We start from the raw sequence: 15,774 nt of genomic DNA on the forward strand, positions 1-15,774 counted from the left end.
GCATCTTCGCGGCGACACCAGATCGACGCGTGCCGCCGGCGCTCGCTCACCGACGACGATGGTGCGCCCGCGCGACCCGCCGCTCCGCGCCCCAACCCCACCCGCGAACGCTTTTTCCCAACCCCCCCCCGGGCGCTGACGATACCCGATCGACTACTCGACGCAGGCGCCGGGCAAGACGCTCATCACCTTCGACGTCGACGGCACCCTGATCAAGGCGGTCGGGGCGCACGCCAACAAGTTCCACAAGGACGCGTTCGCGCACGCGTTCAAGATCGTCCACGGCCTTCACACCAACATCGACGTCATCGCGCACCACGGCTCCACCGACCAGCTCGTCATCGAATCCGTCCTCAAGCATCACGGGCTCGAACACGACGTCATCTGGGCCAAGATGCCCGAGTGCTGCGACGCGATGCTGGCGTACGCGTACCAAGCCGCCGCCGCCGGCTTCGCCGCCACCGGGCTGGAGCTCCTCCCGGGCGTGAAGGAACTCCTCTCGCGGCTCGCGGAGAGGGACGACGTCATCGTCGCGCTCGTCACCGGCAACCTGGAGCGCATCGCGTGGATCAAGATGAAAGCCCTCGGAATCGAGGGTTCGTTCACCAAACCCGGCGTAGGCGGGTTCGGCAGCGACGACACGAATCGCGGCGCGCTGGTGCGAATCGCGAGGAAGAGGTGCGCGGAGAAGCTCGGGTGCGAGGTGCGCACAGCTGTGCACGTCGGCGATACACCAAACGACGTGAGCGCCGCGGAGTTCGGCGGCGCCAAAGCCATCGCGGTGACCACCGGCGTGTTCGACGCGGCATCGTTGTTAAACGCGGCGGGAGATAATAAGGCGAACGTGACGGTGATGGACGGGTTGACGGACGTGGACGCGGTGCTTCGGGCGTGCGGGCTGGAGCCGTGAGTGGGGGCGTAGTCTGTTTGAATCGCATCTGTTTTTTTAGGTGGACTATCTTCTCCGACGGGTTCGTCTCTGACTGTATTCATTCGTCCGTCTCTCTACACGAGTGCGGTACGACGACGACCGCGCGCGTGCGTCTGTCTCCCTGACTCCCTCGCCGCGGAAGTGCGGGGTTTCCTCGTCGTCTCATCCGATATTATCCCCCGGCGACTCACTCGACTCTTCTCGGATTTGATCGACGGAGGTATCCGCCCAAGCCGCGGCGTCGGCGGCGTCGTCCTTGGCCTCGCTGACGTCGCTGAGCCATCCGTCCGCGTCGTCGGCGGCGGGAGTTGGCGCGGTCGTCGGCGCGAGGGGGGACCCGGGGGACGAGTCCGGGGGCTCCGGGGCGGTCGGCGGCGGCGCGCCCGGCCCGTCGACATTCGCCTCAGCGTCGTCATCGGCATTCGCCTCCGCGGCGTCGTCAATGATCGCCTCCGCGGCGACGTCAACGTTCGTCTCGGCGTCCTCGTCAACGTTCGTCTCAGCGTCCTCCTCTTCCTTCTCCTCCACCTCTTCCTCCACCTCTTCCTTCTTCTCCACCTCTTCCTCCACCTCTTCCTTCTCCTCCACCTCTTCCTTCTTCTCCTTCTCCTCCTTCTTCTCCTCGTCCTTCTCCTCGTCCTCGTCCACCGCCGCCGCGGCTCCGGACGTTCTCGGCGGGCTCACAGGCACGGCCGGCGCGATACCCCCGAAGGACGCGTCGACGCCCGCCTCCGCCGCAGCCGCAGCCATCGCATCACCGACGGCGCCCTCGTTGAAAAAAAGCTTCGGTCGCGTCAACTTCGTAAACGCGTCGCGAGCGTTCGAAGCCTCGGCGAAGACGTCGAGAAGCGCGCCCCGGAGGCGATTCGAACCCGCGACGCCCGAACCGTCCGTACCGTCCGCACCGTCCGTACCAACACCGTCCGTACCAGTACCCGGTTCGCCCGAACGAACGAAAGCCTCTGGCGCGATTCGCTCAGCTTCCCATCGCAGCGCCGCGCCCGCGGCGAGCACCGCGTTCATGCCCTCCTCCGCCTCGAGGTACTTCCGTTCGATCGCGGCGCACCCCGCGGCGAGGTCTTCGTCCACGTCCGCGCCCAAACCGAGCGCGTTCGCCGCGGTACGCTTCTCCCGACGCTCGCTCAACTCGTCGGCGCAAAACCTCAACCTGTAAATAAACAAGAAAAACCACGTCATTCTAATTGCCCATACCTGGTAATACGAAGGTGCAAAGATTAAAATAAACTCACCTGTCCAGGCACAGCCGCGCCGCCCCCGCCTGCCCGCGCGCGTGCGCCGCGACTGACGCGACGTACGCCCCCCGGGCGCGCGCCTCGTCGATCTTCGCGTCGGACGCGAGCGTTTTTAAAGCGTTTTTTCGGTGCTCGGCGACGGCGCCGACGCACACGGCGACGGCTTCAACGGCCAAAGATTCCGCTGCGTACTCGCGCACGCGTCGGTCCAGTTCGCTCACCTTTGACTGTAACGCGTCGCGAACCGCGCCGTGCGCCTCCTCAAACTCCAAACGCTCCTCCGCGGCGAGTTTGGCGCGAGCCGCGGCGTCCGTCGCCTTTCGCTCCGTCCGCGCGAGTTCGTCTCTGAGCTCGGCGACGCGCGTGGCTAGGCGATCGGATTCTGTTTTTACCGCTTCCTCGGCGGCGGCGAGCTCGGAGGATTTCCTGTCGCGAAACGATTGCGCGTCGAGTAACTGCGCGCGCGACTCGAGGCGCAGGGCGTCGGCGTCGGCGCCCGCGCGCGTCAGCGTCTCCGCCGCGGCTCGGAGCGTCCCGAGCGCCTCGGCGGTTGCGTTCGATCGACCGGGTCCCGAGCCGGAGCCCGACCCGGAGACGGACCCGGAGAGCTCCGCGTCGAGTCGGACGCGGCGCGCGTGCGCGGACTCGTGCGCCGTTCGCGCGACGTCCACCGCGCGACGCGTCGCCGCGGCGAGCTCGGGCGCGGCGAAACCGCCACCCTCGGATCGTTCGGATCGTTCCCGCTGACGCTCCATTACTTCTGGAGATTCTTCTTCGCGCGAGCCGCGATCCTTCGAAGAGCTCCGCCCGCTCCTCCTCTCGTCTTCTTCGTCCTGGCCAGCCGCGAGGTCCGCCAGCGCGGCGGCGAGGTCCGCGCCCCCCGCGCCCAGCGCACCGCCCCTCGCCGCCCTCGCGATGGACGCGAGCTCGCGTCGTAGCCTCCGTTCGCGGTTGGCGAGCGCCTCGACGCCGCCAATCTTCTTCGCCGATTTAATCGCCGCGGCTAACACGGCTCGGAGCTCTGCGGCGCCGAGCTGAACCTCCGCGTCGCCCTGCGACCTGATGGCGTCCGTCGCGGCGGCGAGCGACGCCACCAACGACGACGCCGCGACTCCGACGGCACCCTCGGCACCCTCGACGGCACCCTCGCCCTGGACGCCCCGGACGTCGAACATGAGCGCGTCGCGAAGGAGCTCGACGAGGAGGCTCGTCTCCACGTCGCCGCTCGACGGCGCGTCGACATACGACAGCACGAGCGCCTCGAGCGCCCCGGACTTCAACACGACGTCGCGAAACGTGAGCACGGCACCCTCGACGGCACCCTCGAAGGAGGCACCCGGTGAGTCACCGCCCTCGTCGCGAAACGTCACGGCTGCGCCGTCCGACGGGAGCAAGCCGAACGCGTCCACGGGGGAGGGCGCCCCGCGCGCCAACCCGGCGGCGGCGGAGTCCTGCTCGGCGCCGGCGCGAGCGGCGTCCGCGCGTTCGCCCGCGGCCACCTCGAGCGACGCCCACTTATCCGCGTCGCCGCCGGCCGCGGCGACGGCTTCGTCGTCGTCGCCGTCGCGAGTCTCGTTTTTGTCGCATTTCGTCTCGTCCACGCCTGATGCCTCGTCGGCCGGCGCGTCGTTCGTCGTCGTCGTCGTCGTCGTCGTCGGCTCGCTCGTCGGCTCGGACATCGCCCGGATGGCAGTGAGCCACCTCCTGAGCATGGCGGGTCTCTGCGCGGGTTCGCACTCGGCGACGGCGCGCTCGAGACGCGCCACGGCGTCGTCCATCATCACGTGCCGCCCGTGGAGCACCCTCGCGCGCACCGCCTGCCCGAGGCGCCTCGCGCGGTCGTCGGCGAAGGACGTCACGGACGAGAGCGCCGCGCGCGCGGCGCCGCCGACGTTGCCGACGGCGCCGGCGGCCTCGCGAGCCCTCTGCCCGATGGATACGAGCCAGCTCATCGACGATGCGGGCGACTTGTTCGTTCGGTTCTTTCCACCGGGCGGTACTTGTACCTTTCAACGAGGGGCGGGTCGCGGACCGACGACGCCGCGACTTGTGTGGATTCGGGGCGCTCTCGCGCGCGCGCGTCGGCGTCTGGATCCTCGGGATACGTCCGCGTCGTCCGACGGCTCGCGCGTCGCGTCGTGTGAGCTCGACGACTCGCCCCCGCGACGTCCACCGCCTCGGCAATTCCGAGGTAACACTCGTCACGCGCGCCAACTGATAGGGTCCCAAGTCAGGACCCGCTTGGGTCCCAAAAATGAGACCGAAAGTCAAAATTTTGGAGGGTTATTCTTCAGTCAAGCTCGCCATATAAATGCTTTTGTATGGGCAAAAGGTATTTGCCGTTAAACTGCCAATTCGCATTTCTATTTACGAAAAAACGCTCACTGAAAAATCTCCGTATGGGCAATTAGTATGTCTTTGAGTTAATAGACCGTCAAAAATTTTGACTTTCGGTCTCATTTTTGGGACCCAAGCGGGTCCTGAGTAGGGACCTAACTGAACGCTGCTGTGCGATCGAGCCACGGCTCCTTCTGCACTTTCCACGAGTGGGCACCGACGATCGTCATCACATCGTCGTCGGCGCCGCCACGCGCGCACGAACCGCGCGCGCGATCGGGCGATCATGGCCGCGAGCGAACGCACCGATCCGCTCACGAACGAAGCGCCCGACGGACCCCGCCTGACCCGCTTCGACTGGGACAAGATCGCCGCGGAGGAGGCGGCCAAGTTGGAGCTCGAGGAGCGCGAGGAGGCGGAGGCTGCGAAGAGGACGAAGGGGGCGGATGCTTCGAGTCGCGACGCGCCCAGGTCCGCGGCGGAGGCGGAGGAGCGCCGCAAGCGCGAGGCGCTGCGTGAGGCGAAGAACGCGTGGCTCGAGAGGGACGCCGCAGATCTCGCCGCCAAGCTCGTCGTCGGCGAGGGCGAGCGCGGCGCCAAGCCGCGCACGATCTCATCCGCAGATCTCGGCGATGGCAAGAACGCGGTGCACGTCAAGGGCGCCACCGACTGCGTCTTCGTGATCGATTCATCCGTGCGATGCGCCAAGATTTTCGTCGAGGACTGCGTTCGATGCGAGGTGAGGGTCGCCGCGGTCGTCGTGACGCAGCACGCGGAGATCTGGGGATGCGTCGACTGCACGATCGACGTCACAACACAGCTGGCGACGATCCAGGCGGATGGGTGCGTGGGACTCCGCGTTCGCTACGCCGAGCTCGCGCACTTCGGAGCCATCGTCCACGCCACGTGCGACGGATCCCTCATCGTCCAGTTTCAACGCATCGTCACGCAGGTGGACCTGGTGGCGGCGCAAGCCGACGCCGACGCCGCGCACGACGCCTTGACGACGAACGATGAAACAAACAAAACTAACGAAGTCGCGCAGTACATCACGCGACGCGTCGACGGTGAGCTCCTCACCGAACGCGTCGTCCGCGGCAAGGACGAGTTCCCGACGACGGCGCGGGAGATGATCGAGGCGAGGCGGGAGGCGGCGTTAGGCGGGTGCCCCGACGCGGCTAAAGCGATCGAAGAATCAGGCGGCGACACAGCTGTGCTCGGCGGAAGGAGAATCGACGCCGATACCTCCGCGGAACGCGCGGAGAGGCGCAAGGACGCCGGCAACGAGGCGTTCAAGGAGGGGAACTACCCGCAGGCGGCGGTGCACTACACGCAGTGCCTCGAGCTCAAACCGCGGCATCACGTCGCGCTCGCGAACCGCGCGGCGTGTTTCCTAAAGATGGGCGAACACGCCAAGGCTCTAGACGACGCGTCCAGCTGCGCGACCATCGCGCCGGATTACGTGAAGGGTCACTTTCGAAAGGGTCTGGCGCTGCACGCGATGGGTGCGCACGGCGAGGCGGTCGTCGCGTTGACGCACGCCGAGAAGCTGGACCCGAAGAACGCGCAGGTGGTGGAGGCGCTCAGGATGGCGGCGTTCAAGGCGAGGCAGATGCCGAGGGACTGAACAGAGAGACGAGGCGTGGGTGATTTTTTAAAATACAATCTTACCTTCGTACAATTTTACAAGTTCACAAGAAGGGTCACACACGCGAGTAGTAGTGCGCCGAGGAGATCACGCGGCGCGTGTGCCGCGTCGTCGTCGTCGGTGACGAGCTTTGGAGGAGGCGAAGGTGGTGGCGGTGGAGGCGGTGACGGAGGCGGGACTGGAGATGAGGAGGAGTTCGCCGGTGAGGAAGGGTTTGCCGGTGAGGAAGGGTTCGCCGGCGAGGAAGGGTTTGCCGGTGAGGAAGGGTTCGCCGGCGAGGAAGGGTTTGCCGGTGAGGAAGGGTTCGCCGGTGAGGAGGAGTTCGCCGGTGAGGAGGAGTTCGCAGTGCAAGCTGCTGTGTCCGTGAGCGTGCCGGCGCTGCAAGACCTTGTGCCGGACAGGGCGTAGCCGGAGTCGCAGCTGGGGGTGCACGACGAGCCACTCGCCAAAGAGCCTGTGCAGTTGCCGACGGCGCCGTTTGCCGGCGGCGACGATGCATCGCACGGGGGGGCTGGAGAGCACGTTGCGCTCGTCAGCACCCGATTCAAACACGACGACGTCCCCGAGACTGCGAATCCCGTGTCGCACGTGGGCTGACAGGACGACCCGCTCGCAAGGGTGTCTGAGCAGGTGCCCGCGGCGCCGTTGGCAGGTGGCACGGCGGCGTCGCACGCGTTGTCTTTGCGAACCCACGCGGCGGGTGGACCGGCGTCCCCCGCGACGGAGCTCGAGTACGACGTGAACTCGCTGCAGGCGGAGTGGGAGCTGGAGTGGCCGCAGTTCGTGTACCTCACTTGCCAGGCGGTGGCGCTATCGAACATGAAATCCATGTTCGTGACCTGCGAGGTATCCCACGAGCCGATGGCTCGATTGAACGCGGTGGCGTAACCGAACATGGAATTCATGGCCGTGACCTTGGAGGTATTCCAGGTGCCAATGGGTTGATTGAACGCGGCGGCGCCACCGAACATGCCCCCCATGTCCGTGACCTTGGAGGTATCCCAAGAGCCGATGGGTTGGTTGAACGCGTCGGCGGCATCGAACATGTTCCTCATGCTCGTGACCTGCGAGGTATCCCAGGAGCCGATGGGTTGGTTGAACGCGTCGGCGTGAACGAACATGCCCCCCATGTCCGTGACCTTGGAGGTATCCCACGAGCCGATGGGTTGATTGAACGCGACGGCGCTATAGAACATGTGCCTCATGTTCGTGACCTTGGAGGTATCCCACCCGGTGATGTTTTCGTTGAATGACCTCGAGTCAAAGACGACGCCCACGAGGGACAACTGGAACAACTCGGACATGTCCGTCACGAGGCTCGTGTCCCAGAGGGGCATGTCATCGCACCCCGCGGCGCCGCATCGCGCCGAGCTCGGGTCCGCGCAGTTCGGGTCCGTCGAGCAGCATTTCCACCCCGTCACGTTCGCCCCGAGACAATTTCTGACCGCCGTCTTGAGCGCGTCTTTGTCCGCGAACGGCGCGGCGACCGCCCCGGGCATGCGCGTGCAACACACGACGCATAACGCGACTAACGCGCGGGACCGTGAGATCCGCATTCCCCGGGCTCGATCGACTCCGGGGCGCTCGCGGCGGTGCGTTCCAGCGTCGACGCGAGGACTTCTGGACCAGCCCTAAAATCGCGCGGAACCGCCCACTGCCGCGGACTGGCCCGAGGAGCCTGCGGGTCGCGTGAGCCCAGTTGCGCCGAGCATAGCCTGGTAATTTCGACACTGAAAAACGGTGTGGAAAATTCGACTCTTACGGTAAACTCGACCGAGTCGGCCGAACCTGACTGCGCCTTCATACGGCCACGGTCTCGACCAATCAGGAGCATTTCTTATCCATTCTCGCCTCTGTGGCTGTGGCAATCGGGTCGAGGCCTGGGGTTCCCGCCCGCGCGCCACACCGCCGGGCGCACCGCTCATCGGTTGCCGCATCGCGCGTTCAACGCGTGCGATCACATCACGACAAGGGACGTCGCCGACCGTCGGCGCGTCTTAACTCGCGCGTGACACGCGCTCGGAACGGGTCCGATCGCGGCGGACGAACGCGAGAAAGGGGGATAGCGAGCGGCACACAAAAGACGGTGGGGATCGCGACGATGACGACGCTGTCGATGTCCGCGGCGACCCCGCGATGCTTCGCGGTCGGCTCGCGCGCGCAGTCCGGCGGCGCGCGTAAGGCGACGACGGCCGGGAGGACCGCGCGGGTATCGCGCGCCCGCGGGGCGTCCCTCGTCGCCCGCGCAGCCTTCACCCCGGCAGGGGCGAAGATCGCCGGCGTCGGGATGGCCGTCCCGACGCAGTACCTCACCAACGACGATCTCTCCGAGCTCGTCGACACCAACGACGAGTGGATCCGCACGCGCACCGGCATCGGCAAGAGGCACGTCATCTCCGGCGACGAATCCCTCACCTCGCTCGCCGCGGAGGCGTCCAAGAAGGCGCTCACCGCCGCGGGCGTCGCGCCCGAAGATCTCGACCTCATCCTCCTCTCAACCTCCTCCCCCGACGACCTCTTCGGATCCGCGTGCACGGTGCAGGCCGCCATCGGCGCGACGGGCGCCTTGGCCGTCGACCTCACCGCCGCGTGCAGCGGCTTCGTCGTCGGCGTCGTCAACGGCGTTCACTTCATCCGCGGCGGCGAATACAAAAACGTCCTCGTGATCGGAGCCGACGTGTTGTCCCGCTACGTCGACTGGCGCGACCGCGGGACGTGCATCCTCTTCGGGGACGGGTGCGGCGCCATGGTGCTGACGTCGACGCCGGACCCGTCGGACTGCTGCCTCCTGGGGTTCGACATGCACTCCGACGGAACGGGGAACCATAACCTCACAGCGCAATTCGCGTACGAAGCCGGAACGGACACGGCGGGCAAGTCCAAGCCGACGGCGGAGGGCGGCGACGCGCCGTCGTCTAGAGGCGCGTTCTGCAACATCGGGATGAACGGTCAGGAGGTGTTCAAGTTCGCCGTGAAGACTGTGCCGGACACGGTGTCGAAGTCGTTGGAGAAGGCGGGGATGACGAGCGAGGACATCGACTTTTTGGTCATGCACCAGGCGAACCAGCGCATCATCGACACCGCCGCCAAGCGCTTCGGGCTGGGACCCGAGAAGGTGGTGAGCAACATCGCCAAGTACGGGAACACGTCCGCGGGATCCGTGCCGATCGCGATGGCGGAGGCTGTGGAGGAGGGGAGGATCAAGAAAGGGGACATCGTGGCGACGGCTGGGTTCGGCGCGGGCCTCACCTGGGCCTCCGCCATCCTCCGGTGGTGACGATGTGGTGACGATGCGTTGATCGATGATGATGGGTTAATACGAGTGGCGGGTGGGTGAGGTGGGGGTCTCGCGGCGGGGCGGCGGCGTTCGCGAGACGACTGAGTGTTACGTCGATGATTCAATCGTGAGAGTTGAGCAATTACGCGGCGTGTCAGAAAAACTTCTCAAGACAGGAGGGGCGAACGTCTGGCGACCTTGAATCATTTCTCGGCGGCGGCGGTCGCGGTCTCGCCGCGCCCGAGTCGACCCTCGCATCGCGTCCTCCCCGAGTGTGTTTGGTAAACGCCATGGCCGCCATCGGGAGCAAGCGCAAGCGCTTCCTCGGCGACGGCAACGACGCCATGCAGGTCACGTCGCTCGTCAAGTCCCCCCTCGCGCTCCCCGGGTGCGATCCCGCCGACTACGGCGAGCGATACTTCGATCGCGTCAACCCCTCGCCCGCGTCCATGTTCTCGTCCAGGCTCGCGGTGCAGACGGACACGTCCGGCGAGCGTTGCGTCGCGTTCGTCGCGACGTCCGGCGGTCTGTGGAGGCACGACGTGTCCTTCGCGGGAGGCACCGACGTCCGCGAGGGCAAGGAGGCCATGCTCAAGCCAACCGAGGTCACCGACGGGCGCACCGCGCGCGTCGCCCGCGTCGCGCACAGATCCGAGATCCAGTCCCTCGCCATGTACGACCCGCGCGGCGTCGGCGACCTCGACGGCGCCGGCGACGTCCGCGTGGCGTCCGTGGACTCGCACGGGCGGTGCGTGATTTCGTTCATCAAACGCGACGGATCGGACTGCGACGCGACCGCGGAGAACGCGTCGAAAGAGGGACGGATGATCGACCTGACGCCGTGGCGCGCCCCGATCGGGTCCGGGTCGTCATCGTCACCATCGTCCTCGAGCGCGTCTCGAAGCGCGTGGTTCGTCCCCGGGTGGGCGGGCGCGGCGTTCGACAAGACGAACCCGGACGCCGTGGCCATCGCCAGGCACTTCGCCAAGACGCTCGACGTGTTCGACACAGCTGGCGCCGACCCGACGAAGCCGACGCGAACGATGCACACGCTGCTCTGCCCGCACAGCGTGACGTGGGTGGACCGCACGGGTTTAGGCGCCGGCGGGGATCGAACGCGGGACGATAAAACCCCGGGGATGCTCGCCGTCGCCGAGGGTAACCAACTGGCTCTGTACGATCCGAGGATGGGAGAAAAAGGCGGGTGCGCTCGGCGGATGACGCTGTGCAACCGGGGTCAGCCGCTGTACGCGGCGGCGTGCGGGGTGTCGCAGGGGAACGCGGGAGGCGGTGCGGTGGCATTGCCGAACCTTCGCGCAGGTGAACCGCTCGTCGCCGCCGCGGGCGCCGAGCGATGCGTCCACGTCTTGAACGCGGACAGGTGCGTTACTTTCAAAACCTTAATCTTTGCATGCTGTGGGCAATTCGACTGATGTGGTACTCATATTTTGTTTACAGGTGGAGCGTCGTCAAGCGATGGCCCGCCGCGATCAAGTTCGAGATTACCCTCCTGCAGCTCTCCGCCGCGTCCCCGGATCACTGCTACCTCGCCGGGTTGGACTACGAGATGGTGTGCGGGTGCTGGAGCAGGGGCGCTCTCGCGGGGGGGTTCGCGTTCCGAGGGGACTCACGTTGGCTCGGGATGGCTCGAGCGGATGGGACGGGGGGAGGGGGGAGTTTTAACGTCCCGGGTTCGAGTCCCGGCGGGGGCGGACCGGGCGTCGACATCGTCGCGGGGTACGCCGAGTCGGGTAACCTGTTCGCGGCGCGGGTCAATCGCATCGCGGCGTCGGAGAAGTCGGGGTACGAAAAGTTGGGACCAATCTTGCCAGGGAGTTTCACCGGCGGCGACGACGGCGAGGAGCGCGAATGACCGAACGACGGACCAGGCAAACAGTCTCAGTTTCCACTCGACGAGCGAGAAGGGTTACTTATTTATCTTATATAAGACTTACAAGTAGTACAAGTAAGATGAGCCGATCCCTCTCGACGTTGAGACTCGTACGTATGACGCCTCGTCTGAATCTCATCGGTCCTCGCCTCCGCCGCCTTCCCGCGTCACGACGTGTCCGTCCCTTAGCTGCTTCTGCATCCTGTCGTACATCACCAGCGTGCCCGCCATCGCGACGTTGTAGCTCGCGCTTCGTCCGATCCACTTAGGGAGCGCCACGTGGCACTGGCACGCCTCGACGATTGGTCGGTTCAGTCCGTTATCCTCGCTGCCCAAAACGTACACCGCGCGGGGAGGGTGCACGAAATCCTGCAACGGGACCCCACCCATCTCAATCGCGACCCACACCGCGCCGTGCGGCGAGTTTTTCGCGAAGTCTCCCCACTCGTCGTACTTGAACAGCGGCAGCTGCTTGTACGCCTGCGTCGTGTCGCTCGCCTCGTACTTGAACCTCGTCGCGACGGTGAAGATAAAACCCGCGCCCAGCTGCCACGCGCTCCGCCACAGCGTCCCGACGTTCGCCTCGTGCTTCGCCTTGACGATGCCGATGCCGAAGAAGCCCGCGCCGGTGTCCACGGCGGGAAACGCGGTGCATCCGTCGCTGTCCTTTCCCGCGTACGCGTTCACCGTCGTTCGTTCGATCAACGCGTCGTCGTCGTCGCCGCCCCATCGGCCGAGATAGTCCGCGGCGCGGAGGCGGAGGGCGCGCGGCGGTTCGCCTTCGCCTTCGCCTTCGCGCGGCGGTTCATCTTCGTCCCCGTTTTCCTCCCCTGTTTCCTCCCCCGGTTGGGCCTCCTTTCGGCGACGACGGCGTCGTCCGCCTCCCCCCTTCTTGGAAAACGGCGCTCCAAACTTTGACGCTTTTTTATCACTCGCGCCCGGTACGGTGTCGGCGACGAGCGCGTCTTCGAGCTGCACCAAGAGACCGACGGAGCCGACGTCGAAGGTGACGACGTCGTCCTCGCCGAGCGCGCGCCATCCGACGAAGCCCGGCACGACCGGTCGCCTCCTCCACGCGTCGTCGCCGCCGCGTGACCGGGACGCAGCATCCGCGTCTTCGCTCGCCGCCGCGGCGGCGGCGGGGTCGAGGTCGCCGAGGCGCAGGGCGACGCGAGGGCGCCACCGAGCGACGTCCACGCCGTCGCGTCGAAGGGCGGCGACGACGTCGGCGCCCGTCACCGTCGCGGGCGCCGAGCCGGCGGCGGACGCCGATCCGAGGATGCCGTCGCCTTCGTCGTCGTCGTCGTCCGCCGCGGCGGCGTCGTCGACGGGATCCGCCCGGTCGGCACCGCCCGTCTTGGGCGCGCGGAGCACGACCACCTTGCCCTGGGAGAACCTGACGCCGGGGTAGACGTACCGCACGAGAACGTCAACCTCGTCGGCGTCGGGCGGGGCGACGGCCACGCTCGGGACGACCTCGTCCCTCGCGCCCGTCGCGCGAGAGGGGCGAGGTCGTCCCGTCCGATGCGCCGAGATTACGACATCATGCCGAACGTCGCCCCTCTCGCTCGTCCGTGTCGGGAGCCCCGTCGTCGGATGGAGGACGCGTCTCGGGACGGGCGCTGCGCTTCGAACGCGCGAGGGGCGACGCGAGGGCGGCGTATCGCGCGCGCGGTGCATCGAAACCGCCGCCCGCACCGTCGTCGCCGCCATCGCGTTCGTCATCCCTCCGCCGGGCGCGCCGGAAAGTGCGTCTCTGGATCTGGATCTGGCGGGTGGCACAGTCAGCCGGTCAGGATCTCGCGCCGATCCGAGTTGGCACCCGAGAATCACTGAGAACTGGACGCGTCACCGATTCCCCATCACTCCGCGCCGCGCGCTCCACGCCCGGTCCACCCGCGGCGCCTCGAACCGATCCCGAACGAGATCGCCATGACGCTCGCATCGTCCGTCGCGGCGCCCAAGGCGTCCGCGCCCCTCCGCGCGCGCCGCTCGTCCGCCGCTAATACCCCGACGGTTCGCGGCCGATGCATTGTCGTCCGATCCGCGTCGGAAACAACGACGCGGACGACCGACGACCGCGGACGGTCGAGGCGTGACGCGCTGCTCTCCCTCGCGTCCCTCGCCGCGGTCCCCGCGCTCGTTCCCGCGGGATCCGCCTCGGCCAACGTCGCGTCCATCTACAAGTACGAGCCCGTCGACGCCCTGCCCCCGGCCATCTTGGATTCAGGCAACGCCAAGGTGCCAATCGCGGCCGCGCTGCGCGCGCAGACGGTGTACGCGGGATACGCGGTGCCCATCATCGAGAAGAACGTGACGGCACCCCTCGGCACCCTCATCTCGCTCGCCGCCAGGGACGCCGGCACCTTCGACGCGAGCGCCAACACCGGCGGCCTCAACGGCAGCATCCGGTTCGAGCTGGACAGGCCGGAGAACAAACGCTTCCTCAACGCCATCGAGCAGCTCGCCGACGCCAAAAAAGAGATTGACGCCAAGTGCTCGCAACCCATCGGGTGGGCCGACCTCATCGCCCTCGCCCCCGCGGGTAAAGCCCGGTACGCGTTCCTGCGGGACTTCTGCGGCTACACCGACAGGTTCGAACCGAGGTGGCAGTACAAAGCTGGAGACATCACGAAAATCGGGTGCGACGTGGAAGGGGTCATGCTCCGCGCGCCGTACGGATCCTCCCCGGAACAGATCGAGGCCACGTCGTGGTTCCGCCAGAACTACGCCTCCACCGGGCCCCTCACCGGCGCGCGCGTGCACATGGGCCGCGCCGACGCCACCGCCGCGGACCAAGCCGGCCTCGTCCCGACGGAGGGCGCCACCGCTGGGGAATACATCGAATGGTTCGCTCGGATGCGCCTGTCGCTGCCGGCGCTGGTGAACCTCGCGCCGTACGTCGACGACACGTGCGAGGCGACGCTGAGGGCGTGCCCCGACTGCGCGGGACTGTTCCGCGAGCTCGACACCAAGAACTACCAGCCCGGTAACCTGGAGAAGCCGCTGATCAAGAGCTACAGGGAGATGACGCTACGGGGACCCGCCGCGTTTGCGGATCCGATGCGATACGTCAACGACGACGGCACGCCGGCCATCCCGGAGGTGAACGGGCGCCGGGTGGTCAACGTGAAGCAGCTCATGGACGGCTACGTCGACCCGTACCCGGTCTGGATCCTGTGACGCCGCGTGCGTCGGTCGACGAGACGTTGTGTATCGTAGTCCACCTTCGCTACTACCGTAACGTCATCCGCGAGAAGAGGGTTATTATTAAAGCTTACAGTAAAACTGGAGGGAGGCTCCGATGTCGCGAGACCGCCCCGACCCAACGTCGCGAACGCCGCCGTATCCCCCGTCCGCGTCGCCCCGTCCGCCCCGAGCCTCCCGAGCACTAGAGGTCGTTGTCGCAGAACCCCTCGATCTCGCAGCCGACCCTCGGCCACTCCACCTCCGCCCTGATGCGTTCCATGCGCTTCCGCTGCTCTCCGAGGTCGCTCACCGGCGTCATGAACGGGTACACGTACTTCACAGTCGTGGCGAAAGACCGGTACGTGACGAGGTAGTCCCGTCTTTGGTCGTCGTCCCCGTCCCACCCGCGATCGCCGATGCCCTCGTTCTTGATTAAAAACTCCACATTGTCCTCGCCCAGCTTGCCCAACACGGCGAACCGCACGTACCTGCTCCCGTCGTCCGTCTCGAAGGAGTCCAATTTCCTGGCGTCCGGGCACGCCCTCAACGTCGCGGCGGTGATCTGCGCGATCGCCTCGTCCAGGTTCTTCACCGGCGCGGTCCACGCGGTGGCGAACTGCTCGGGCGCGCCCCCCGTGGAGGATGTCGAGACGCAGTTGAACGTCGCGGGGCACTTGCGCAGTCTGGGTCGGGCGCCCGCGGGGTCCAGGCCGGTGGGTTCGCCGGCGTCGTCGCCGACGACGTTGGCGAGGGCGAGACGCGGGGAGCCGAGGGCGGTGGCGAGCGCCGCGAGGGAGACGACGCGGCGGCCGGCGACGGCGTCGCATCCCCGGATACCATCGGACGACGACGACGACGGAGGGTTCGTCTGACGATTCGGGGCTTCCGAGGAACACGACGACGACGCGCGCGGGGGACGGGGCGAGGGGACGCGCCCTGCCCTCCGCGCGGGCGCGAGGGCCCGGATCGACGTCATCGTCGCCGCCATCGCTCCGTTGAACGGCCGGTGGTCGCCACGCCACCGACAAAATATCCAAACTGGCTGGTGCGAACTGTCGCCCGGTGGTCGCCACGTTGGCCGATGCGATTGGATGGATAGGGCACTGGCGGGTTAGTCACGTCCGGGATCGGAAACGTCGAGTTTGGGGTTACTATTTCACCATTTCCCCGTTTCACCGCAATGCGTTACGTGACTGGTTCACGGCAAGTCACGGGAAACGGCGATAGGGTTTTGCCGGAATGACGTCA

The 15,774-nt window shown here is 66.8% G+C and overlaps 9 protein-coding genes across 9 annotated transcripts; 5 read left to right on the forward strand and 4 right to left on the reverse strand.

Moving 5' to 3' along the window:
- Positions 1-58: 58 nt before the first annotated feature.
- MICPUN_62752 (predicted protein) lies at positions 59-910 on the forward strand (the record flags this gene model as incomplete). Its single annotated transcript, XM_002504998.1, has 2 exons — positions 59-61; positions 167-910. The coding sequence occupies 2 exons, from the start codon at positions 59-61 to the stop codon at positions 908-910; spliced, it is 747 nt and encodes a 248-aa protein (XP_002505044.1).
- A 14-nt stretch (positions 911-924) lies between these two features.
- Positions 925-4,136, reverse strand: MICPUN_62753 (predicted protein; the record flags this gene model as incomplete). Its single annotated transcript, XM_002505292.1, has 2 exons — positions 925-2,099; positions 2,182-4,136. The coding sequence occupies 2 exons, from the start codon at positions 4,134-4,136 to the stop codon at positions 1,094-1,096; spliced, it is 2,961 nt and encodes a 986-aa protein (XP_002505338.1). The 3' UTR covers positions 925-1,093.
- A 671-nt stretch (positions 4,137-4,807) lies between these two features.
- MICPUN_103236 (predicted protein) lies at positions 4,808-5,525 on the forward strand (the record flags this gene model as incomplete). Its single annotated transcript, XM_002504999.1, has 2 exons — positions 4,808-5,427; positions 5,474-5,525. The coding sequence occupies 2 exons, from the start codon at positions 4,808-4,810 to the stop codon at positions 5,523-5,525; spliced, it is 672 nt and encodes a 223-aa protein (XP_002505045.1).
- Positions 5,526-6,256: 731 nt separating this feature from the next.
- MICPUN_103237 (predicted protein) lies at positions 6,257-7,668 on the reverse strand (the record flags this gene model as incomplete). Its single annotated transcript, XM_002505293.1, has 2 exons — positions 6,257-6,347; positions 6,863-7,668. The coding sequence occupies 2 exons, from the start codon at positions 7,666-7,668 to the stop codon at positions 6,257-6,259; spliced, it is 897 nt and encodes a 298-aa protein (XP_002505339.1).
- A 476-nt stretch (positions 7,669-8,144) lies between these two features.
- MICPUN_109209 (predicted protein) lies at positions 8,145-9,596 on the forward strand. Its single transcript, XM_002505000.1, has one exon. It carries the CDS (start codon positions 8,271-8,273, stop codon positions 9,444-9,446), a length of 1,176 nt encoding a protein of 391 aa, XP_002505046.1. The 5' UTR covers positions 8,145-8,270; the 3' UTR covers positions 9,447-9,596.
- A 140-nt stretch (positions 9,597-9,736) lies between these two features.
- On the forward strand, positions 9,737-11,319 carry MICPUN_62757 (predicted protein; the record flags this gene model as incomplete). The annotated part of the gene is made up of 2 exons (XM_002505001.1): positions 9,737-10,827; positions 10,905-11,319. The coding sequence occupies 2 exons, from the start codon at positions 9,737-9,739 to the stop codon at positions 11,317-11,319; spliced, it is 1,506 nt and encodes a 501-aa protein (XP_002505047.1).
- Positions 11,320-11,472: 153 nt separating this feature from the next.
- Positions 11,473-13,050, reverse strand: MICPUN_62758 (predicted protein; the record flags this gene model as incomplete). Its single annotated transcript, XM_002505294.1, has 1 exon — positions 11,473-13,050. One exon carries the CDS (start codon positions 13,048-13,050, stop codon positions 11,473-11,475), a length of 1,578 nt encoding a protein of 525 aa, XP_002505340.1.
- A 219-nt stretch (positions 13,051-13,269) lies between these two features.
- Positions 13,270-14,520, forward strand: MICPUN_103239 (predicted protein; the record flags this gene model as incomplete). Its single annotated transcript, XM_002505002.1, has 1 exon — positions 13,270-14,520. One exon carries the CDS (start codon positions 13,270-13,272, stop codon positions 14,518-14,520), a length of 1,251 nt encoding a protein of 416 aa, XP_002505048.1.
- Positions 14,521-14,728: 208 nt separating this feature from the next.
- MICPUN_62760 (predicted protein) lies at positions 14,729-15,514 on the reverse strand (the record flags this gene model as incomplete). Its single annotated transcript, XM_002505295.1, has 1 exon — positions 14,729-15,514. One exon carries the CDS (start codon positions 15,512-15,514, stop codon positions 14,729-14,731), a length of 786 nt encoding a protein of 261 aa, XP_002505341.1.
- Positions 15,515-15,774: the final 260 nt, after the last annotated feature.

Source organism: Micromonas commoda, chromosome 11, assembly GCF_000090985.2.
Source record: "Micromonas commoda chromosome 11, complete sequence".
In the NCBI taxonomy this organism is placed as follows: domain Eukaryota; kingdom Viridiplantae; phylum Chlorophyta; class Mamiellophyceae; order Mamiellales; family Mamiellaceae; genus Micromonas; species Micromonas commoda.